The sequence below is a fragment of the Lonchura striata genome, chromosome 31, assembly GCF_046129695.1.
Source record: "Lonchura striata isolate bLonStr1 chromosome 31, bLonStr1.mat, whole genome shotgun sequence".
Taxonomy (NCBI): Eukaryota; Metazoa; Chordata; class Aves; order Passeriformes; family Estrildidae; genus Lonchura; species Lonchura striata.
This window is the reverse complement of record NC_134633.1, coordinates 5,744,409-5,768,723: the sequence shown is the minus strand read 5'-3', so window position 1 is coordinate 5,768,723 and position 24,315 is coordinate 5,744,409. Positions and strand designations below refer to the sequence as shown.

The window sequence follows — 24,315 nt, the reverse complement described above, 5'->3', positions numbered from 1 at the left end:
GCCGCGGCACGGCGGGAAAGGCGGGAGCGGGGAGCCGTGGCCACGCCCATGTGTGTGACGTCATCGCGTCTCGGCCACGCCCCCTCCCAGTATGGGGGGGTGGAGGGACTGGGACAAACTGGGATTAAAGCGGATCGAACTGGGCTGTACTGGGATTGTACTGGGATTGTACTGGGATTGTGCAGGAAGGAAAGCGAGACCGTACTGGGTTATACTGGAACTGCACTGGGATCATACTGGGTTATACTGGAACTGCACTGGCTTGTACTGGAATATACTGGAACTGCACTGGATCATACTGGGTTATACTGGAACTGCACTGGGTTGTACTGGGATTGTGCAGGAAGGAAAGCGAGACCGTACTGGGTTATACTGGAACTGCACTGGGATCATACTGGGTTATACTGGAACTGCACTGGGTTGTACTGGTTTATACTGGAACTGCACTGGATCATACTGGGTTATACTGGAACTGCACTGGGTTGTACTGGGGTTGTGCAGGAAGGACAGTGAGACCGTACGGGGTTATACTGGAACTGCACTGGGATCATACTGGGTTATACTGGAACTGTACTGGGATCATACTGGGGTTATACTGGAACTGCACTGGGATCATACTGGGTTATACTGGAACTGTACTGGGTCGTACTGGGATTGTGCAGGAAGGAAAGCGAGACCGTACTGGGTTATACTGGAACTGCACTGGGTCATACTGGGTTATACTGGAACTGTACTGGGTCATACTGGGGTTATACTGGAACTGCACTGGATCATACTGGGTTATACTGGAACTGTACTGGGTCATACTGGGATTATGCAGGAAGGAAAGTGAGACTGTACTGGGTTATACTGGACCTGTACTGGATCATACTGGGATTATGCAGGAAGGAAAGCGAGACCATACTGGGTTATACTGGAACTGTACTGGGATCATACTGGGGTTATACTGAACCTGTACTGGATCATACTGGGATTGTGCAGGAAGGACAGTGAGATCGTACTGGGTTATACTGGAACTGTACGGGATCTTACTGGGGTTATACTGGAGCTGCACTGGGATCATACTGGGTTATACTGGAACTGCACTGGATCATACTGGCTTATACTGGATCTTACTGGGGTTATACTGGGAGCATACTGAATTATACTGGATCATACTGGGGTCAGCACCAGGCTGAACGGGGAGGCAGAGGAGGGGTCATTCACGAGCCCGGGGATCCTGGGCGCTTTTGGGGGATCCTGGGCAATTTTGGGGGGTCCCAGCAGTTTTTGGGGGCTCCCACGGAGCTCCTGGAGAGTCACGTTTTTCACCCTTTTTCCTTCACATTTTTCATCCTTTTCCCCTCACATTTTTCTCATTTTCCCCCTCACATTTCCCGCCCTTTTTTCCCCTCACTTCCCTCTTTTCCCCTCACATTTTCCCTCACATTTCTCGCTATTTTCCCCCTCACATTTCCCACGCTTTCCCCCCTCATGTTTCTCACCCTTTCTCCCCTCACATTTCTTGCTATTTCCCCCTCACATTTCCCACACTTTTCCCCTCACATTTCTCTCTCTTTTCCCCTCACATTTCTTGCTATTTCCCCCCTCACATTTCCCACACTTTCCCCCCTCACATTTCCCTCTCTTTTCCCCTCACATTTCTCTCTTTTCCCCTCACATTTCCCTCTCTTTTCCCCTCACATTTCCCTCTCTTTTCCCCTCACATTTCTCTTTTCCCCTCACATTTCTCTCTTTTCCCCTCACATTTCCCTCTCTTTTCCCCTCACATTTCCCTCTCTTTTCCCCTCACATTTCTCTTTTCCCCTCACATTTCCCTCTCTTCCCCCTCCCCTCACATTTCTCTCTCTTTTCCCCTCACATTTCTTGCTATTTCCCCCCTCACATTTCCCACACTTTCCCCCCTCACATTTCCCTCTCTTTTCCCCTCACATTTCTCTCTTTTCCCCTCACATTTCCCTCTCTTTTCCCCTCACATTTCCCTCTCTTTTCCCCTCACATTTCTCTTTTCCCCTCACATTTCCCTCTCTTCCCCCTCCCCTCACATTTCTCTCTCTTTTCCCCTCACATTTCTCTCTTTTCCCCTCACATTTCTCATTTCCCCTCACATTTCTCTCTTATTTCCCCTCACATTTCCCCATTTTCCCTCACATTTCTCTTTCTTTTCCCCTCATATTCCCCTTTTCCCCTCACATTTCCCTCCCTTTTCCCCTCACGTTTCCCGCCCTTTTCTCCCCTCACATTTCCCACGCTTTTTCCCCTCACATTTCCCCGTTTTCCCTCACATTTCCCTTTCTTTTCCCCTCACACTTCTCTCTTTTCCCTTCACATTTCACTCCTTTTCCCTCATATTTGTCTTTTCTCCTCACATTTCCCTCTTTCCCCCCCCCTCACATTTCCTGCCCTTTTCTCCCCTCATGTTTCCTGCCCTTTTCTCCCCTCATATTTCTCTTTTCCCCTCACATTTCTCTCTCTTTTCCCCTCATATTCCCCTCACATTTACCTCCCTTTTCCCCTCATGTTTCCCACCCTTTCCCCCCCTCATTTTCCCCTTTTCCCCTCACATTTTCCCCTCACATTTCCCACACTTTCCCCATCATGTTTCCCTTTTTCCCCCTTGCATTTCACCCCCTTTTCCCCTCACGTTTCCCACCCTTTTCCCCCTCATGTTTCCTTCTTTTCCCCTCACATTTCTGTCTTTTCTCCTCACATTTCCCCCCCTTTTCTCCCTCAAGTTTCCCGCTGCTTTCTCCCCTCACATTTCTCTCTTTTCCCTTCACATTTTCCCCCATTTCCCCCTCATATTTCTCTATTTTTCCCCTCACATTTTCCTCTCTTCCCCTCACGTTCCCCTCCCTTTTTCCCTCACATTCCCCTCCCTTTTCCCCTCACATTCCCCTCTCCTTTCCCCTCACATTTCTCTTTTCCCCTCAATTCCACTGAGCTGGAGCAGGAACAGCTTTATTGAGATCAGTGTTGGGAGAGGACAATTGGGGGCAGTTCTGGGGCAATTCTGGGGCAATTACAGGACAATAATGGGGCAATTATGGTGACAATAATGGGGCAGTTCTGGGGCAGTTATGCAGAAATTATGCGACTATTCTGGACTAGGAATGGGGCAATTATGAGGCAGTAATGGGGCATTAATGGGCCAATAATGGGGCAGTTATGGGGCAATTAAAGGACAGTAATGGGGCAGTTCTGGGGCAGTAATAGGCTGTTATTGGGCAATTATGGGACAATTCTGGACTAGGAATGCGGCATTAATGGGGCAGTTATGGGGCATTAATGGGACAGTTCTGGGGCAATTACAGGACAGTTCTGGGGCACTTATGCAGCAATTATGGGACAATTCTGGGGCAGTTCTGGGGCAAGTATAGGGCAGTTCTGGGGCTGTTCCAGGTCAGTTGTGGGGCAGTTCTGGGGCTGTTCCAGCACAATTGTGGGGCAGTTCTGGGGCTGTTCCAGGGCAGTTATGGGGCAGTTCTGAGGATGTTCCAGGGCAGTTCTGGGGCAGTTCTGGGGCTGTTCCAGCACAATTGTGGGGCAGTTCTGGGGCTGTTCCAGCACAGTTCTGGGGCAGTTCTGGGGCTGTTCCAGCACAATTGTGGGGCAGTGGCAGTGCCACTTGCGGGTCAGAAGTGGACGTAGGACAGGACGACGTCGCCCTCGATCTCCAGCACGTCCACGTGGGGCCCGGCCGGCGCCCGGTGGTAGAAGTTGAAGAGCGGCTGCCCCTCGGCGAACACCTTGAAGCGATGGTTCCCGCAGCGGATGGACAGCTGGAGGGGTACGGGGGGACACTGGGGGGCTGGCACCGCGGGGTGAGCCCCGAAATCACCCCGGGGAGCCCGGAATCAGCCCACAGAGCCCCGGAATCACACCAGAGACCCCCAAAATCACACTGGGGAGCCCGAAATCACATTGGGGAGCCCGGAATCAGCCCACAGACCCCCGAAATCACACCAGAGACCCCCGAAATCACACCAGAGACCCCCGAAATCACACTGGGGAGCCCGAAATCACCCCGGGGAGCCCGGAATCAGCCCACAGACCCCCGAAATCACACCAGAGACCCCCGAAATCACACTGGGGAGCCCGAAATCAGACCACAGACCCCCGAAATCACACCAGAGACCCCCGTAATCACACTGGGGAGCCCGAAATCACCCCAGGGAACCCGGAATCAGCCCACAGACCCCCGAAATCAGCCCACAGACCCCCGAAATCAGCCCACAGACCCCCGAAATCACACCAGAGACCCCCAAAATCACCCTGGGGAGCCCGAAATCACATTGGGGAGCCCGGAATCAGCCCACAGACCCCCGAAATCACACCAGAGACCCCCAAAATCACACCAGAGACCCCCGAAATCACACCGGAGACCGCGAAATCACCCCAGGGAGCCCGGAATCAGCCCACAGACCCCCGAAATCACACCGGAGACCCCGAAATCACCCCGGGGAGCCCGGAATCACCCCACAGACCCCCAAAATCACACCAGAGACCCCCGAAATCACACCAGAGACCCCCGAAATCACACCGGAGACCCCCGAAATCACACCAGAGACCCCCGAAATCACACCGGAGACCCCCGAAATCACACCGGAGACCCCCGAAATCAGCCCACAGACCCCCAAAATCACCCCACAGACCCCCGAAATCAGCCCAAAGACCCCCAAAATCACACTGGGGAGCCCGAAATCAGCCCACAGACCCCCAAAATCACACCGGAGACCCCCAATATCACACCAGAAACCCCGAAATCAGCCCACAGACCCCCGAAATCAGCCCACAGACCCCCGAAATCACACCGGAGACCCCGAAATCAGCCCACAGACCCCCAAAATCAGCCCACAGACCCCTGAAATCACACCGGAGACCCCCAAAATCACACTGGAGACCCCCAAAATCACCCCACAGACCCCAAATATCACCCCAAAGTCACCTGAGACCACCAACATCACCCCAGACCCCTGAAATCAGCCCAGAGACCCCAAATATCACCCCAGAGTCACCCCAGGGACCCCAAACCCCTCTGAGCACCCCAAATCCCACCCTGCTCCCCTCCCAGGGACCCCAAACCCCTCCGAGCACCCCAAATCCCACCCTGCTCCCCTCCCAGGGACCCCAAACCCCCTCTGAGCACCCCAAATCCCACCCTGCTCATCTCCCAGGGACCCCAAACCCCCTCTGAGCACCCCAAATCCCACCCTGCTCATCTCCCAGGACCCCCAAACCCCCTCTGAGCACCCCAAATCCCACCCTGCTCATCTCCCAGGGACCCCAAACCCCCTCTGAGCACCCCAAATCCCACCTTGCTCCCCTCCCAGGACCCCAAACCCCCTCCAAGCACCCCAAATCCCACCCTGCTCATCTCCCAGGGACCCCAAACCCCCTCTGAGCACCCCAAATCCCACCCTGCTCCCCTCCCAGGACCCCCAAACCCCATCTGAGCACCCCAAATCCCACCCTGCTCATCTCCCAGGGACCCCAAACCCCCTCTGAGCACCCCAAATCCCACCCTGCTCATCTCCCAGGACCCCCAAACCCCCTCCGAGCACCCCAAATCCCACCCTGCTCATCTCCCAGGGACTCCAAACCCCCTCTGAGCACCCCAAATCCCACCCTGCCCCCCTCCCAGGGACCCCAAACCCCCTCCGAGCACCCCAAATCCCACCCTGCTCATCTCCCAGGGACCCCAAACCCCCTCTGAGCACCCCAAATCCCACCCTGCCCCCCTCCCAGGGACCTCAAACCCCCTCCGAGCATCCCAAATCCCACCCTGCTCCCCTCCCAGGACCCCCAAACCCCCTCCGAGCACCCCAAATCCCACCCTGCTCATCTCCCAGGGACCCCAAACCCCCTCCGAGCACCCCAAATCCCACCCTGCTCATCTCCCAGGGACCCCAAACCCCCTCTGAGCACCCCAAATCCCACCCTGCTCCCCTCCAGGGACCCCAAACCCCCTCCGAGCACCCCAAATCCCACCCTGCTCCCCTCCAGGACCCCCAAACCCCCTCCGAGCATCCCAAATCCCACCCTGCTCCCCTCCCAGGACCCCCAAACCCCTCCGAGCACCCCAAATCCCACCCTGCTCATCTCCCAGGGACCCCAAACCCCCCCCGGAGCCCCCCGAGCCCCCTCCCCGCTCACGTCGAAGTAGCGGCCGCGCAGGAAGGGGCTGCAGCCGGAGATGTCGCGCTCCTCGTGGCCCCAGGAGCCCCCCAAAAACGAGTTCCGGACCACGGCGTCGTCCTCGTCCATCCTGGGGTTCAGGTGCAGCAGCACGTCCCCCCCCGGGCCCGCCCGCAGGTTGACGTGGAACCTGGGGGGGATTTTGGGGGGACATTTTTGGAGTTTTGGGGGGGTTTGGAGGGGATTTGGGGGTGTTTGGGGGGGTTTTGGGGTGTTTGGAGGGGATTTGGGGTGTTTGGAGGGGATTTGGGGGGGATTTGGGGGTGTTTGGGGTATTTGGAGTGTATTTGAGGGGTTTGGGGAGGGTTAGGGCTTTTTTGGGGGGATTTGGGGTGTTTGGAGGGGATTTGAGGAATTTGGGGAGGGTATTGGGTTTTTTGGGGGGATTTGGGGTGTTTGGGGGGGATTTGAGGGGTTTGGGGAGGGTTAGGGGTTTTTTGGGGGGATTTGGGGGGTCCTGGGGGGGGGGTTGGGATTTGGGGGGATCCTAAGGGGGTTTTTGGGATTTGGGGGGTCCTGGGGGGGGGGTTGGGATTTGGGGGGATCCTAAGGGGGTTTTTGGGATGTTTGGAGGGAATTTGAGGGGTTTGGGGAGGGTTTGGGTTTTTTGGGGGGGATTTGGGATGTTTGGAGGGGATTTGAGGGGTTTGGGGAGGGTTTGGGGTTTTTTGGGGGGATTTGGGGTGTTTGGAGGGGATTTGAGGAATTTGGGGAGGGTATTGGGTTTTTTGGGGGGATTTGGGATGTTTGGAGGGGATTTGGGGTGTTTGAGGGGGATTTGGGATGTTTGGAGGGGATTTGAGGGGTTTGGGGAGGGTTTGGGGTTTTTTGGGGGGATTTGGGGTGTTTGGGGGGGATTTGGGGTGTTTGGGGGGGATTTGGGATGTTTGGAGGGGATTTGAGGGGTTTGGGGAGAGTTTGGGGTTTTTTGGGGGGATTTGGGGTGTCTGGAGGGGATTTGGGGAGGATCTGGGGGGGATTTGGGGTGTTTGGGGGTTCGGGGAGGATCCGGGGGGGATTTTGGGGGTCCTAGGTTGGTGACAGAGGGGGTTGGGGGAGATTTTGGGAGTATTTTGGGGTGGATTTCAGGGGATTTGGGGGTCCTGGGGTGGATTTTGGGGTGCTGGGAGGGGTGAGAAGAGATTTTGGGAGCACGGGCAGGTTTGGGGGTGTCGGGGATTTTGGGGAGGGGTCTTTGGGGGTCCCCAGTACCTGTTGGCGTGGGGGGGGATGAAGCCCTTGATGACGATGGTTTTTTTGGGGAGCAGCCCCCCCGGGATGGTGGCGATGAACGGGACGGGCTGGGGGGGGCAAAAATGGGGAGGGGGCTCAGAGAGGGGCGAGACCCCCCCAGGACCCCCCAAAATCCCAAAAACCCCCTTAGGATCCCCCCAAATCCCAACCCCCCCCCCCAGGACCCCCCAAAATCCCAAAAACCCACCCAGGACCCCCCAAATCCCACCTTGAGTCACCCCAAAACCCCCCTGGGACCCCCAAATCCCCCTTGAGCCCCCCAAAAAATGCCCCAAATCCCCCAGAGTCACCCCAAAAATCCCCCAAATCCCCCCTTGAGCCACCCCAAAACCCCCTGGGACCCCCAAATCCCCCCTTAGGCCACCCCAAAATCCCCCAAATCCTCCCTTGAGCCCCCCAAAAATGCCCCAAATCCCCCCTTGAGCCCCCCCAAAATCCCCCAAATCCTCCCGAGTCACCCCAAAAATCCCCCAAATCCCCCCTTGAGCCACCCCAAACCCCCGGGACCCCCAAATCCCACCTTGAGCCCCCCCAAAATCCCCCAAATCCCCCCTTGAGCCCCCCAAAATCCCCCAAATCCCCCCTTGAGCCCTCCCAAACCCCCAGGACCCCCAAATCCCCCCTCAAGCCCCCCCAAAATGCCCGAAATCCCCCCTTTGGCCCCCCAAAAATGCCCAAAATCCCCCGGAGTCACCCCCAAAATGCCCCAAATCCCCCCTTTGACCCCCCAAAACCCCCCGGGACCCCCAAATCCCCCCTCGAGACGCCCCAAAATCCCCCAAATCCCCCCTTGATCCACCCCAAAACCCCCTGGGACCCCCAAATCCCACCTTGAGCCCCCCCAAAATCCCCAAAATCCCCCAAATCCCACCTTGAGCCCCCCCAAAATGCCCCAAATCCCCCCTTGATCCACCCCAAAACCCCCCGGGACCCCCAAATCCCCCCGGACTCACCGGGTGCAGGGTGGGGGGCTGCCCCATCACCTGTGGGGTACAGTGGGGGGTCAGTGGGGGGGGTCGGGGGGCGCACCCGGGGACCCCCCCCCCGATGGGGGAGGGGTCGGATTTTGGGGGGACCCCTCCCCACTTACCGGCAGGTTAAAGTCGGGGTAGATGGGGGCGATCTGCGGCGCGTCCTGGGGGGCACAGGGGACCCCAAAATCACCTGGGGACCCCCAAAACCCACCTGGGGGTACCCAAAACCCACCTGGGGACCCCCAAAACCCACCTGGGGGTGCCCAAAACCCACCTGGGGACCCCCAAAACCCACCTGGGGGTACCCGAAATCTACCTGGGGAGCCCCTAAATCCATCTGGGGACCCCCAAAACCCACCTGGGGGTACCCAAAATCCACCTGGGGACTCCCAAAACCCACCTGGGGACCCCCAAAACCCACCTGGGGGTACCCAAAACCCACCTGGGGGTACCCGAAATCTACCTGGGGACCCCCTAAATCCATCTGGGGACACCCAAATCCACCTGGGGGTACCCAAAATCCAGCTGGGGACCCCCAAAACCCACCTGGGGGTACCCAAAACCCACCTGGGGACTCCCAAAACCCACCTGGGGACCCCCAAAACCCACCTGGGGGTACCCAAAAACCACCTGGGGACCCCCAAAACCCACCTGGGGGTACCCAAAATCCAGCTGGGGACCCCCAAAACCCACCTGGGGATCCCCAAAACCCACCTGGAGGTACCTAAAACCCACCTGGGGACCCCCTAAACCCACCTGGGGGTACCCAAAACCCACCTGGGGGTACCCAAAAACCACCTGGGGACCCCCAAAACCCACCTGGGGGTACCCAAAACCCACCTGGGGACCCCCAAAACCCACCCGGGACCCCCCGACTCACCGGGACGCACGGGGGAAACGCGTCCTGCAGGGAAAGAGGGGGGGTCAGAGGGGTTTGGGGGTCCGGGGGTGGAATTTTGGGGTCTGGGGGTGGAATTTTGGGTAACAGGGGTAGAATTTTGGGGTCTGGGGGTGGAATTTTGGGGTCCAGGAGTGGGGATTGGGGTCCAGGGGTGGAATTTTGGGGTCTGGGGTGGAATTCTGGGTAACAGGGGTGGAATTTTGAGGTGCAAGCGTGGAATTTTGGGGTCCAGGAGTGGGGTTTGAGGTCTGAGGCTGGTTTTGGGGCATGGGGCGGGTTTTGGGGTGCAGGTTTTGGGGTTCAGGTGTATTTTTTGGGGTGCAGGGTTATTTTTTCGGGGTCAAGGGAATTTTGGGGGTCTCACCGCGCCCCCCAGGACTGAAACCAAGCCCAGCTCCAGGTAAGGGGGAGATTCTGAGGCTGGTTTTGGGGCATGGGGTGGTTTTTGGGGTGCAGGTTTTGGGGTTCAGGTGTATTTTTTGGGGTGCAGGGTTATTTTTTCGGGGTCAGGGGAATTTTGGGGGTCTCACCGCGCCCCCCAGGACCGAGACCGAGCCCAGCTCCAGGTAAGGGGAGGATTCTGGGTCTGGTTTTTAACTCCGGGGTGGTTTTTGGGGTGCAGGTTTTGGGGTTCAGGTGTATTTTTTGGGGTGCAGGGTTATTTTTTGGGGTCGGGGGAATTTTGGGGGTCTCACCGCGCCCCCCAGGACCGAGACCGAGCCCAGCTCCAACTCCCCGTCCACGTTCACGGCCGTCACCAGCTCCGGGGGCAGCCGGTGCGGGAACTCCTCGTAGAAGGTGCCGTTCACCAGGATCTGGGGGGACAGCGGCTCAGGGACCCCAAAAACACCCCAAAAACACCCCAAAAACACCCCAAAAACACCCCCGGGACCCCAAAAACACCCCAAAAACACCCCCGGGACCCCAAAAATACCCTAAAAACCCCCCCGGGACCCCAAAATAGCCCAAAAACACACCCGGGACCCCAAAATAGCCCAAAAACACCCCCGGGACCCCAAAACCCCCAAAGACCCCCCCAAACCCCCCTTAAAGACCCAAAATCCCCCAAGGGCCCCCAAAATCCCCCCAAAGACCCCTCAACCCCCCCCTTAAAGACCCCAAATCCCCCCAAGGACCCCCAAAATCCCCCCAAGGACCCCCAAAATTCCCCTAAGGACACCCCAAACCCCCATTAAAGACCCAAAATCCCCCCTTAAAGACCCCAAACCTCCCCAAAGACCCCCAAAATCCCCCCAAACTCCCCCTCAAACCCCCATTAAAGACCCCAACCCCCCCCAAAGACCCCCCAAACCCCACTTTAAAGACCCCCAACCCCACTTTAAAGACCCCCAGCCCCCCCAAAGACCCCCCAAACCCCACTTTAAAGACCCCAACCCCCCCAAAGACCCCCCAAACCCCACTTTAAAGACCCCAAACCCCACTTTAAAGACCCCAAACCCCCCAAACTCCCCCCCAAACCCCACTTTAAAGACCCCCAACCCCACTTTAAAGACCCCAAACCCCACTTTAAAGACCCCCAACCCCACTTTAAAGACCCCAAACCCCACTTTAAAGACCCCAAACCCCCCAAAGACCCCCCAAACCCCACTTTAAAGACCCCCAACCCCACTTTAAAGGCCCCCAACCCCACTTTAAAGACCCCCAACCCCCATTAAAGACCCCCAGCCCCCCCCAAGCCCCCCCCGTACCCGGTACCCCTCGGGGGTGACGCTGACGACGATCTCGAAGGGTGCCCCCGGGCAGAGCGGGTGCAGCTCCCGCCGCTGCTCGTCCCCCCAGCGACCCCCGCGGCGGCTGTTGAGCACCGAGACCCCCGCCCCAAAACGGGGGTTCAGGTGCAGCGCCACGTCCGCCTCCTCCTCGGGCCCGGCCGCCAGGTTCACCCGGAACCTGGGGACAGGTGAGTGCCACCCGTGTCACCCAGTGTCACCCAGTGTCACCCAGTGTCACCCTGAGACCCCCGGGACCCCCGCCCCAAAACGGGGGTTCAGGTCCCGGCCAGGGAAAGGGAACCTGGGGACAGGTGAGTGTCACCCGTGTCACCTAGTGTCACCCAGTGTCACCCGGTGTCACCCAATGTCACCCAGTGTCACCCTGAGACCCCCGAGACCCCCGCCCCAAAATGGGGGTTCAGGTCCCAGCCAGGTCCCGGCCAGGGAAAGGGAACCTGGGGACAGGTCGGGGTCACCTGAGGTCACCTGGGGTCACCCAGTCCCTCCCAGTGCTCCCAGTACCCCCCAGTCCCTCCCAGTACCCCCCCAGTCCCTCCCAGTCCCTTCCAGTCCTTCCCAGTTCCCCCCCAGTCCCTCCCAGTGCTCCCAGTACCCCCCCAATCCCCTCCCAGTTCCCTCCCAGTCCTCTCCCAGTGTTCCCAGTCCCTCCCAGTCCCTCCCAGTACCCCCCCAGTGCCTCCCAGTCGCTCCCAATCCCCTCCCAGTCCCCCCCCAGTCCCCCCCAGTTGCTCCCAGTGCCCCCAAACCCCCTTCCAGTCCCTCCCAGTGCTCCCAGTAACACCCCAATCCCCTCCCAGTTCCCTCCCAGTCCTCTCCCAGTGTTCCCAGACCCTCCAAGTACCCCCCCAGTACTCCCCCAGTCCCTCCCAGTGCCCCCCAATCCCCTCCCAGTCCCTCCCAGTTCCCTCCCAGTGCTCCCAGTCCCCCCCCAATCCCCTCCCAGTCCCTCCCAGTCCCTCCCAGTTCCCTCCCAGTGCTCCCAGTCCCCCCCCAATCCCCTCCCAGTCCCTCCCAGTGCCCCCCAATCCCCTCCCAGTCCCTCCCAGTGCTCCCAGTACCAGTCAGCCTGCGGGGCCAGCACCCCCTGGACGTAGATCGCCATCCCGGGCCGGAGCCCCCCGGGCACGGCGGCCACGAAGGGCAGGGGCTGGGGAGAGGGGGTGAGGGTCCCCAAAATGTCCTGGGGGTCCCCAAAACCCCCTGGGGGGCCCCAAAACCCCCTGGGGGACCCCAAAATATCCTGGGGGACCCCAAAATGTCCTGGGGGGGCCCAAAATGTCCTGGGGGTCCCCAAAATGTCCTGGGGGTCCCCAAAACCCCCTGGGGGTCCCCAAAATATCCTGGGGGACCCCAAAATGTCCTGGGGGACCCCAAAATCCCCTGGGGGACCCCAAAATATCCTGGGGGACCCCAAAATGTCCTGGGGGGGCCCAAAATCCCCTGGGGGGGCCCCAAAATATCCTGGGGGGGCCCAAAACCCCCTGGGGGTCCCCAAAATGTCCTGGGGAAGCCCAAAACCCCCTGGGGGTCCCCAAAATGTCCTGGGGAAGCCCAAAACCCCCTGGGGGACCCCAAAACCCCCTGGGGGACCCCAAAATGTCCTGGGGGGGCCCAAAACCCCCTGGGGGTCCCCAAAATGTCCTGGGGGTCCCCAAAATGTCCTGGGGGGCCCCAAAATCCCCTGGGGGACCCCAAAATGTCCTGGGGGGGCCCGAAATCCCCTGGGGGGTCCTAAAATTCCCTGGGGGTCCCCAAAATCCCCCTGAGTGGGTCAGGGGACCCCTAAACTCCCCGGGTTTTTGGGGTGACAGGGACCCCAAATCCCCCTGGACTCCCCCCGACCCCTTTTCCCCAATTTTTAGGGTCTCAGGGACCCCAAATCCCCCTCCCCCCAATTTTTGGGGTGACAGGGACCCCAAATGTCCCCTCCAGGGTGACAGGGACCCCCTCTCCCCCCTCCCCCAATTTTTGGGGTGACAGGGACCCCAAATTTCCCTTCCGGGGTCCCAGGGATGCCCTCCTCCCCCTCCCCCAATTTTTGGGGTGACATGGACCCCCTCCCCCCAATTTTTGGGGTGACATGGACCCCCTCCCCCAAATTTTGGGGTGCCCCGGCCCCGTCTGGGGGGTACCCACCGGGTTGTAGCAGGGCAGGTACCCGGGCGGGGGCACGAAGGTCATGGCGGTGGCACCCAGGTGACAATGGTGGCACCCAGGTGGCAATGGTGGCACCCAGGTGGCACCCAGGGGTGCCTTTATACCCCTCCCCCACCCGGGCCCCCCCAGTTCCGGCCCCTCCCCAGGTGGGGCCGAAATTGGGACTTTGACCCCCCAGATAAGGGACACGGGGAGGTGGCACAGGCGGCACCTTGGGGACACACCTGGCACAGGTGGCACCTTGGGGACACACCTGGCACAGGTGGCACCGCCCCGGACTCTGCCCCGGGTGGGGCTCCGGCCTTGGGGACACCTTGGGGACACCGTGGTGGCACCCTGGGGACACCCCAGAGCTCTGGTGGCACCTTTGGGACACCCCAGAGCTGTGGTGGCACCCTGGGGACACCGTGGTGGCACCTTGGGGACACCGTGGGGACACCGTGGTGGCACCCTGGGGACACCCCAGGGCTGTGGTGGCACCCTGGGGACACCGTGGTGGCACTTGGGGACACCCCAGGGCCGTGGTGGCACCTTTGGGACACCCCAGGGCTGTGGTGGCACCCTGGGGACACCGTGGTGGCACCTTGGGGACACCGTGGTGGCACCCTGGGGACACCCCAGAGCTGTGGTGGCACCTGGGGACACTTTGGGGCCCCCTCAGTGACAAGGCCAGGGAGATTTGGGGACAAAGAATTTATTGGGGGACACCGAGGTGGCCCCAGAGATGGGGACGGGGATGGTGGGACCTTGGGGACACTGAGGTGGCATCAGAGGTGACATCAGAGGTGACATCAGGGATGGGGACAGGGATGGTGGGACCTTGGGGACACCGAGGTGACACCGAGGTGACATCAGGTGACGTCAGAGCTTGGCGAAGGGAATGTTGGGGACACTCAGGTGGCACTGGTGGCACTGAGGTGACATCAGGTGACGTCAGAGCTTGGCGAAGGGAACGTCCTCGGGTCCCTTCTTGTCCAGGGCCGCCTGCACCGACTTGGGGATGTCCTCGGTCTGCAGCATGGCCATGTTCCAGGTGGCCTGGGGACACGGGGACAGTGACAGTGACACAGTGACACAGGGACACAGGGACAGTGACACAGGGACAGTGACACAGGGACAGGGACACAGGGACAGTGACACAGGGACAGGGACACAGGGACAGTGACACAGGGACAGGGACAGTGACAGGGGACAGTGACACGGGGACAGGGACACAGGGACAGTGACACAGTGACAGTGACACAGGGACAGGGACAGTGACAGGGGACAGTGACACGGGGACAGGGACACAGGGACAGGGACAGTGACAGGGGACAGTGACACGGGGACAGGGACACAGGGACAGTGACACAGGGACAGTGACACAGGGACAGGGACACAGTGACAGTGACACAGTGACACAGGGACACAGGGACACAGGGACACAGGGACAGTGACAGGGACAGGGACAGTGACACAGGGACAGTGACACAGGGACAGGGACAGTGACACAATGATGGTGACACAGGGACAGTGGGTGACACGGGGACAGTGACACAGTGACACAGTGACAGTGACAGGGACATGTCCTCGGTCTGCAGCATGGCCATGTTCCAGGTGGCCTGGGGACATCATGGGGACATGGGGACAATGACAGTGACACAGGGACAGGGACAGTGACAGTGACACAGTGATGGTGACACAGTGACAGTGACACAGGGACAGTGACACAGGGACAGGGACAATGACACAGTGACAGGGACAGGGACAGTGACAGGGACAGGGACATGTCCTCGGTCTGCAGCATGGCCATGTTCCAGGTGGCCTGGGGACACGGGGACACGGGGACAGTGACAGTGACCGGGGGAGGTGACAGTGACAGGTGACAGCAACCCGGGGGAGGAGACACTGTTCTGGGGTCAGTGACTGTCCTGGGGAGGTGACACTGTTCTGGGGTCGGAAGCGACACTGTTTGGGGCTGGTGCCAGTGACGCGGGGAGGTGACAGTGACAGGTGACAGTGACAGTGACCCGGGGAGGTGACAGTGACAGTGGCAGTGGCAGTGCCGCGGGGAGGTGACAGTGACAGGTGACAGTGCCGCGGGGAGGTGACAATGGCAGTGACAGTGGCAGTGACAGTGCCGCGGGGAGGTGACAGTGACAGTGGCAGTGACGCAGGGAGGTGACAGTGACAGTGACAGTGGCAGTGCCGCGGGGAGGTGACAGTGACAGTGGCAGTGCCACGGGGAGGTGACAGTGGCAGTGACAGTGACAGTGACGCGGGGAGGTGACAGTGACAGTGGCAGTGACGCGGGGAGGTGACAGTGGCAGTGACAGTGACGCGGGGAGGTGACAGTGACAGTGGCAGTGACGCGGGGAGGTGACAGTGACAGTGCCGCGGGGAGGTGACAGTGGCAGTGGCAGTGCCGCGGGGAGGTGACAGTGACAGTGACAGTGACAGTGACGCGGGGAGGTGACAGTGGCAGTGCCAGTGCCGCGGGGAGGTGACAGTGGCAGTGACAGTGACAGTGACAGTGACAGTGACACGGGGAGGTGACAGTGACAGTGACAGTGACAGTGGCAGTGGCAGTGGCAGTGACAGTGACAGTGCCGGTGCCGGTGCCGGTGCCGGTGCCGGTGGCACGCACCATGTGCTGCAGCCCCTCGCTGACGGGCCGGTCCCGCGAGTGGAGCAGGTTGACCTTGGTGCCCTGCACGGCCACGGGGCTGCGGGCGGCGATGGCCGCGGCCACCTCCAGCGCCGCCTCCAGCAGCGCCGGCTTGTCCGGCAGCACCCGGCTGGGGGCACGGCGTCACCAGCCCGAGCGCAGCCGGGAACAGCCCGAACGCAGCCGGGAACAGCCCGAAAGCACCCCAGAACACACCCGAGAACAGCCCGAAACCAGCCGGGAACAGCCCGAAACCACCCCAGAACACACCCGAGAACAGCCCGAAACCAGCCCAAATACAACCCGAATACAGCTCGAAACCACCCCAGAACACACCCGAGAACAGCCCAAAACCAGCCCAGAACACACCCGAGAACAGCCCGAAACCACCCCAAATACAGCCCGAAACCACCCCAAATACAGCCAAAACCACCCCGAAACCAGCCCAGAACACACCCGAGAACAGCCCAAAACCACCCCAAATACAGCCAAAACCAGCCCGAAACCACCCCAAATACAGCCCAAATACAGCCCGAAACCACCCCAAATACAGCCCGAATACAGCCTGAAAGCAGCCCAAATACACCCAAAACCAGCCCAAAAGCAGCCCAAACACAGCCCAAATACACCCAAAACCACCCCCAAAACCCTCTCAAAATCCCCACCCACATTCACCCAAAATTCATCTTAAATCCACGTGAAATTCACCAAAAACGCCCCCAAAATCCCCCCCAAAATTCACCCAAATTCCCCAAAATCCCCCCAAAATCCCCCAAATGCCCCAAACTCCCCCAAAAGCGCAGCCCCACCTGACCAGGCCGCAGCTCAGCGCCTCGGGCGCCCTCATGACGCGGGCGGTGAAGGCCAGCTCGTTCACCAGGCTGGGACAGCGAGGGGACAGCGGGGGGACATTGGGGGGGTTGGGGACATTGGGGGGGTTGGGGACATTGGGGGGGTTGGGGACATTGGGGGGGTTTGGGGAAATTTGGGGAGGATTGGGGACATTGGGGACATTGGGGGGATTTGGGGACATTGGGGGGGTTGGGGACATTGGGGACATTGGGGACATTGGGGGGGTTGGGGACATTGGGGGGGTTTGGGGAAATTGGGGACATTGGGGGGGTTGGGGACATTGGGGGGATTTGGGACATTGGGGGGGTTTGGGGACATTGGGGGGATTTGGGACATTGGGGGGGTTTGGGGACATTGGGGACATTGGGGACATTGGGGGGGTTGGGGACATTGGGGGGGTTGGGGACATTGGGGGGGTTGGGGACATTGGGGACATTGGGGACATTGGGGGGGGTTGGGGACATTGGGGGGGTTGGGGACATTGGGGGGTTTGGGGACATTGGGGGGGTTGGGGACATTGGGGACATTGGGGACATTGGGGACATCGGGGACATTGGGGGGGTTTGGGGAAATTGGGGACATTGGGGGGGTTGGGGACATTGGGGGGGTTGGGGACACTGGGGGGTTTGGGGACACTGGGGGGATTTGGGGAAATTTGGGGGGGTTTGGGGACATTGGGGACATTGGGGACATTGGGGGGGCTGGGGACATTGGGGGGATTTGGGGAAATTTGGGGGGTTGGGGACATTTTGGGGGTTGGGGGGATTTGGGGACATTTGGGGATATTGGGGACATTTGGGGGGGTTTGGGGACATTGGGGGGGTCGGGGACATTTGGGACATCAGGGCACTGAGGACATTCATGGGACACCAGGGGGACATTGGGGACATTGGGGGATTGGGGACATCGAGGGGACATTAGGGACATCGGGGGGTTGGGAGGATTGGGGACATTGGGGGGACACTGGGGAGATTGGGGACATTGGGGACATCAGGGACATTGGGGGGTTTGGGGACATCGGGGGATTTGGGATATTGAGGGGACGTTTGGGACATTGGGGGGATTGGGGGATTTGGGATATTGGGAGGTTTGGGGACATTGGGGACATCGGGGACATTGGGGGATTTGGGATATTGGGGGGACATCTGGGGACACTGGGGGCGATTTGGGGTATGGGGGACATTGGGGGGATTGGGGACATCGGGGACATTGAGGATATTTTGGACATTTGGGGACGTTTGGGGACATTTGGACATTTGGGACATTTGGGGACACCGGGGGTGCCCCTCACCCACCTCTGGCTCCCCACGATTTTGGGGAGGCGCTGCAGGGTCCCCACGTCGGCCGCCAGCCCCATGTCCACCTCCTGTGGGGACACCGGGGACACTGGGGGGACTGGGGGGACACTGGGGGACACTGAGGGATACTGGGGGATACTGGGGGACACTGGGGGATACTGGGGGACACTGGGGGGACACTGGGAAGGACTGGGGAACACTGGGGGGATACTGGGGGATACTGGGGGACACTGGGGGACACTGGGGGGCACTGGGAGGGACTGGGGAACACTGGGTGACACTGGGGGACACTGGGGGATACTGGGGGACACTGGGGGACACTGGGGGGCACTGGGAGGGACTGGGGAACACTGGGTGACACTGGGGGACACTGGGGGATACTGGGGGACACTGGGGGACACTGGGGGACACTGGGAGGGGTCCCGGGGGGTTTGGGGACATCCGGGGGGGTCCCGGGGTCCCCTCGTGTCCCACCTTGACCTGGAACGAGGCGTCCTGGGAGCACAAGCGAATGTCACAGGCCGAGATCAGATCCACGCCTGGGGGGGGGGAGCCTTCGTCATCCTCATCCTCATCGTATCCTCATCCCATCCTCATCCTCATCATCCCATCCTCATCTTCATCCCACCCTCATCCTCATCGTATCCTCATCCCATCCTCATCTTCATCCCATCCTCATCCTCATCGTATCCTCATCATCCCATCCTCCTCATCAACCCATCCTCCTCATCCTCATCTTCATCCCATCCTCATCCTCATCGTATCCTCATCCCATCCTCATCCTCATCATCCATCCACATCCTCCTCATCATCCTATCCCATCCTCCTCATCCTCATCCCACCCTCCCTCATCCCGTTCCCATTCTGTCCCATCCTCATCCTCACCCCAATCTTCATCTTCACCTTCATCCCGACCTCCCCATTCCCTCACCCGATCCCACCCCAAATCCCATCCCCATCCCAAATCCCAAATCCCAAATCCCAAATCCCAAATCCCACCCCGCCCCGCCCCCCTCACCAGCTCCGATGCAGGGCCCGTGCACAGCGGCGATCACGGGTTTGGGGCACTGCGGGATTTTGGGGGTCAGGGGGTCAGGGGGGTTTGGGGGTCAGGGGGTTTTGGGGGGTCAGGGGAGTTTGGGGGGTCAGGGGGGTTTTTGTGGGGTCAGGGGGGTTTGGGGGATTTTGGGGGTCAGGGGGTTTGGGGTCAGGGGGGTTTGGGGGATCAGGGGGGTTTGGGGGATCAGGGGGGGTTTTTGTGGGGTCAGGGTTTTGGGGAGTCACGGCAGGTTTTAGGGGCTCAGGACAGGTTTTGGGGTCCCAGCCCAGGTTTTGGGGTCCCGGGCCAGTTTTGGGGTGCCAGGCGGGTTTTGGGATCCCAGGCCAGTTTCGGGGGCTCAGGCCGGGATTTAGGGGGTCCCAGCCCAGGTTTCGGGGTCCCAGCCCAGGTTTTGGGGTGCCGGGCGGGTTTTGGGGTCCCAGCCCAGGTGTTGGGGTCCCAGGCCGGTTTCGGGGGCTCAGGCCGGGACTGAGGGGGTCCCAGCCCAGGTTTGGGGTCCCAGGCCGGGATTTAGGGGGTCCCAGGCCAGGTTTTGGGGTCCCAGCCCAGGTTTCAGGGTCCCAGCCCAGGTTTTGGTGTCTCAGTCCGGGTTCTGGGGGCTCAGGCCGGGATTTAGGGGGTCCCAGCCCAGGTTTTGGGGTCCCAGGCCGGGATTTAGGGGGTCCCAGCCCAGGTTTCGGGGTCCCAGACCAGGTTTTGGGGTCCCAGCCCAGGTGTTGGGGTCCCAGGCCGGTTTCGGGGGCTCAGGCTGGGATTTAGGGGGTCCCGGGCGGGTTTCGGGGTGCCGGGCGGGTTTCGGGGGTCCCGGCCCGGGTTTGGGGTGCCGGGCGGGTTTCGGGGTGCCGGGCGGGTTTTGGGGTGCCGGGCGGGTTTCGGGGTGCCGGGCGGGTTTCGGGGGTCCCGGGGCCGTGCCCACCCTCTCCATGACCGAGAAGCTCTCCTGGAACTCCAGGATGTGGCGGCGCAGCGCCCAGGCCCGGCGCGCCGCGTCCTGCGCCGGCAGCGCCGCCAGCAGCGAGCCCAGCTCCCCGAGGTCGATGCCTGCACCAGCCGGGGATTTCGGGGATTTCGGGGATTTTGGGGGGATTTTGGGGGATTTGGGGGGTCTCAGGGGGGTCTGGGGAACCCCCGGGACCCCCCGGCGCTGCCGGGGTCTGGGGGAGCTCCCGGGCAGAATCCCCGGAGAGCCGGGAGGGAGGCTGGGGATGGGAGAGGGAATTTTGGGGGGTTCCAGGAGGGAATTTTGGGGTTTGAGAGGGAATTTTGGGGATCCAGAAGGGAATTTTTGGATCTGAGGGGAAATTTTGGGGGTTCTGGAAGGGAATTTTGGGGTTCCAGGAGGGAAATTTTGGGATTTGAAAGGGAATTTTAGGATTTGAGAGGGAATCCGGGGGTTCCAGAAAGGAATTTTGGGGTTCCAGGGGGAAATTTTGGGTTCCAGGAGGGAATTTTGAGAATTTGGGGGTTCCAGGTGGGAATTTTGCGAATTTGGGGTTCCAGAGGGGAATTTGGGGTCCCAGATGGGAATTTCGGGGTCCAAGGGGGGAATTTGGGGTTCCAGGTGGGAATTTTGGGAATTTGGGGTTCCAGGGGGGAATTTCGGGGTCCCAGGCGGAATTTGGGGTTCCAGGTGGGAATTTTGGGAATTTCGGGGTCCCAGGCGGGAATTTGGGGTCCCAGGTGGGAATTTTGGGATTTTGGGGTCCCAGGGGGGAATTTGGGGTCCCAGGGGAGATTTTGGGGTCCCAGGGGGGAATTTTGGGATTTTGGGGTCCCAGGGGGGATTTTGGGGTCCCAGAGGGGAATTTGGGGTCCCAGATGGGAATTTCGGGAATTTCAGGGTCCCAGGGGGGATTTTGGGGTCCCAGGTGGGAATTTCGGGGTCCCAGGGGGGATTTTGGGGTCCCAGGGGGGATTTGGGGAATTTGGGGTCCCAGGGGGGAATTTGGGGATTTTGGGGTCCCAGGGGGAATTTGGGGTTCCAGGTGGGAATTTTGGGAATTTGGGGTCCCAGGGGGGATTTTGGGAATTTGGGGTCCCACCGGCGGTGAAGGCGCTGCCGGCGCCGGAGACGACGACCGCGCGGCACTCGGGGTCCTGCGAGACCTCCTGGAACACCTGCACCAGCTCCCTGCCCAGTGCGGACCAGTATGGACCAGTATGGACCAGTGCGGACCAGTATGGACCAGTGCGGACCAGTATGGACCAGTACGGACCAGTACAGACCAGTATGGACCAGTACGGACCAGTACGGACCAGTACGGACCAGTACGGACCAGTACAGACTAGTATGGACCAGTATGGACCAGTATGGACCAGTACGGACCAGTACGGACCAGTACAGACCAGTACAGACTAGTACGAACCAGTATGGACCAGTATGGACCAGTAAGGACCAGTACGGACCAGTAAGGACCAGTATGGACCAGTGCGGACCAGTACGGACCAGTGCAGACCAGTACGGACCAGTACGGACCAGTATGGACCCGTACGGACCAGTACAGACCAGTAAGGACCAGTACGGACCAGTAAGGACCAGTACGGACCAGTACGGACCAGTACGAACCAGTAAGGACCAGTATGGACCAGTACAGACCGGTTAGCACCAGCTCCCTGCCCAGTACGGACCAGTAAGGACGAGTACGGACCAGTATGGAGCATCCGGGAGCACCAGTACAGACCCCCCAGTCCCTCCCAGTTTGATCCCAGTTCGTCCCAGTCCCTCCCAGTATATCCCAGTGCCTCCCAGTCCCCCCCAGTCCCTCCCAGTTTGATCCCAGTCCCTCCCAGTTCATCCCAGTCCCTCCCAGTTCATCCCAGTCCCTCCCAGTTTGATCCCAGTCCGTCCCAGTCCCCCCCAGTCCCTCCCAGTTTATCCCAGTCCCTCCCAGTTTATCCCAGTCACTCCCAGTTGGATCCCAGTTGGATCCCAGTCCCTCCCAGTCCCTCCCAGTTTATCCCAGTCCCTCCCAGTCCCTCCCAGTTCAATCCCAGTCACTCCCAGTTGGATCCCAGTTTGATCCCAGTCCCTCCCAGTTGGATCCCAGTCCCTCCCAGTCCCTCCCAGTTTATCCCAGTACCTCCAGCAGTGCAGGTCCAGCGCGTTGCGCTTGCTGGGCCGGTGCAGCTGCACGTGCAGCACCCTTGGGTGCTCCTGCAGCAGCCGCAGCGAGCGCAGCTCTGACGTCATCGCTGACATCACTGATGACGTCATCAACCGCGACTGGGACACCGGGATCCAACTGGGACAGACTGGGAGGGGAATGGAGAGACTGGGATGGACTGGGACAAACTGGGAGGGACTGGGAGGGACTGGAATCAAACTGGGAAGGGACTGGGATCAAACTGGGAGCACTGGGGATGCAGCAGCCGCAGCGAGTGCAGCTCTGACACCATCATGACGTCATCAGTGACGTCATTGGTGATGTCATCAACCACGACCGGAATCAAACTGGGATGCACTGGGAGGGGAAGGAGATACTGGGATTGACTGGGAGGGACTGGGATCAAACTGGGAGGGACTGGGGGGGACTGGGGATGAACCAAGAACAAACTGGGATAAACTGGGGGAAACTGGGGAAAAACCAAGGACAAACTGGGGGAAACTGGGGGAAACTGGGGAAAAACCAAGGACAAACTGGGGGAAACTGGGACAAACTGGGAGAAACTGGGCCAAATTGGTCTAAGCAGGGACCCACTGGGATAAACTGGGATAAACTGGGACAAACTGGGGGAAACTGGGAGAAACTGGGACCAAACTGGGCCAAACTGGTCTAAACAGGGACCCACTGGGATAAACTGGGGGAAACTGGGATAAACTGGGATCCACTGGGATAAACTGGGACAAACTGGGGGAAACTGGGAGAAACTGGGACAAACTGGGGAAAAGCCAAGGACAATCTGGGGGAAACGGGGAGAAGCTGGGACAAACTGGGCCAAACTGGTCTAAACTGGGACCCACTGGGATAAACTGGGATAAACTGGGAACAAACCAAGGACAAACTGGGGCCAAACTGGGATAAACTGGGAGAAACTGGGACAAACCAAGGACAAACTGGGGGAGACTGGTCCGAACTGGTCTAAACCGGTCCAAACTGGGGAGAAACCGGGCCTAAACTGGTCCAAACTGGTTTAAACTGGTCCGAACTGGTCCCCCCGGGCCGCCCCTCCCCCACTCACGCGCGCGCCGCAGCCCCGCCGCCATCGGCCCCGCGCGCCGGAAGTGACGCAGCACCGAGGCGGAAGCGCACCGGAAACCGCCCGATACACCGGAAGTGACGTCACGCAGATGAGGCAGCGGGCTGCGAGGTCGTGACCGGAAGTTCTGGAAATTCCAGTCCCGAATTCCCCCAAAATGCTCCCAAAAAAACCCTCAGAATGTTCCTCCCAAAAAAATCTCAAAGAACTTTAAAAAGTCCCAAAATCTTCCCAAAAATAAAAGTTAAAAAACTCCAAAATCTTCCCAAAAAAACTCCCCAAAATCTTCTCAAAAAAAAAATTCCCAAAATCTTCCTAAAAAACCCTCAAAATGTTCCCCCCCAAAAAAAAATCTCAAAGAACTTTAAAATTCCCAAAATCTTCCCAAAAAAAGTTTAAAAATCCCCAAAAATCTTCCCAAAAAAGACCCTTTCAAAATCTCCCCCCAAAAACTTGAAAAATCCCCAAAAATCGTCCCAAAATAAACTTTGAAAACCCCCAAAATCCTCCCAAAACCCCCTCCAAAATCTTCCCAAAAAAAAACCTTTCAAAACCCCCCCAAAAATCCCAAACCCCCCCCAAAATCGTCCCCAAACCCCCCAAAATTGTCCCAACCCCCCCTAAATTCCCCCAAAAACCCAAAATCCCCAAATTCGGTTTTTGTTTCCCAAATTCTTTATTGGGGGGGAGGGGCTCCGACCCCTTCGCCTTAAAAATGGGGAGGAGGGGAGGGGGGGGGGAGGGTCTCTGCACCCCCCGGCCTTAAAAAAAATGGGGGGAGTCCCCAGGGGATTTTGGGGGTCCCAGGGGGGTCCTGGGGGTCCCAAGAGGATCCTGCGGGTCCTGGGGTGATCCTGGGGGAGGCCCGTGGGGGTCCCGGGGGGATTTTGGGGGTCCCAGGGGGTCCCGGGGTGGTTTCGGGGTCCCCAGGAGGATCCAGAGGGTCCTGGGGGTCCCAGGGGGGATCTCGGGGTCTTGGGGGGGGTCCTGGGGGGTCCCAGGGGGATTTTGGGGTCCCCAGGG

The 24,315-nt window shown here is 59.7% G+C and overlaps 2 protein-coding genes across 3 annotated transcripts; both read right to left on the bottom strand.

Moving 5' to 3' along the window:
- Window positions 1–3,607: 3,607 nt before the first annotated feature.
- LGALS4 (galectin 4) lies at window positions 3,608–13,262 on the bottom strand. Its single transcript, XM_077789138.1, has 10 exons — window positions 13,218–13,262; window positions 12,140–12,228; window positions 11,037–11,238; window positions 10,023–10,142; window positions 9,307–9,330; window positions 8,543–8,587; window positions 8,406–8,435; window positions 7,411–7,499; window positions 6,157–6,328; window positions 3,608–3,782 (listed from the first exon to the last, which is right to left on the bottom strand). Exons 1-10 carry the CDS (start codon window positions 13,260–13,262, stop codon window positions 3,636–3,638), a joined length of 963 nt encoding a protein of 320 aa, XP_077645264.1. The 3' UTR covers window positions 3,608–3,635.
- Window positions 13,263–13,916: 654 nt separating this feature from the next.
- On the bottom strand, window positions 13,917–23,318 carry ECH1 (enoyl-CoA hydratase 1). Of its 2 annotated transcripts, XM_077789187.1 has the most exons (11): window positions 23,275–23,318; window positions 22,176–22,347; window positions 21,138–21,226; window positions 20,012–20,136; window positions 19,054–19,102; window positions 18,510–18,574; window positions 18,033–18,103; window positions 16,695–16,766; window positions 15,865–16,015; window positions 14,166–14,276; window positions 13,917–14,093 (listed from the first exon to the last, which is right to left on the bottom strand). In XM_077789187.1, exons 1-10 carry the CDS (start codon window positions 23,297–23,299, stop codon window positions 14,172–14,174), a joined length of 924 nt encoding a protein of 307 aa, XP_077645313.1. In that variant the 5' UTR covers window positions 23,300–23,318; the 3' UTR covers window positions 13,917–14,093; window positions 14,166–14,171. The 2 variants fall into 2 exon arrangements, with proteins under 2 accessions (XP_077645313.1, XP_077645312.1); XM_077789186.1 differs by having other exon boundaries at window positions 13,917–14,276.
- Window positions 23,319–24,315: the final 997 nt, after the last annotated feature.

What these genes read in the sequence shown, in the direction of transcription:
- LGALS4 (XM_077789138.1), bottom strand. Translation starts at nt 13,262, where the DNA reads ATGACCTTCGTGCCCCCGCCCGGGTACCTGCCCTGCTACAACCCG. An exon ending in CGTTTCCCCCGTGCGTCCCG is followed by an intron (nt 8,588 to 9,306) that starts GTGAGTCGGGGG and finishes TGTGCCCCCCAG; the next exon opens with GACGCGCCGCAGATCGCCCC. An exon ending in TGCGCGGCCGCTACTTCGAC is followed by an intron (nt 3,783 to 6,156) that starts GTGAGCGGGGAG and finishes GTACCCCTCCAG; the next exon opens with CTGTCCATCCGCTGCGGGAA.
- ECH1 (XM_077789186.1), bottom strand. Translation starts at nt 23,299, where the DNA reads ATGGCGGCGGGGCTGCGGCGCGCGC. An exon ending in CTGGACCTGCACTGCTGGAG is followed by an intron (nt 21,227 to 22,175) that starts GTACTGGGATAA and finishes CGCACTGGGCAG; the next exon opens with GGAGCTGGTGCAGGTGTTCC. An exon ending in AAAATCGTGGGGAGCCAGAG is followed by an intron (nt 16,767 to 18,032) that starts GTGGGTGAGGGG and finishes TCGCTGTCCCAG; the next exon opens with CCTGGTGAACGAGCTGGCCT.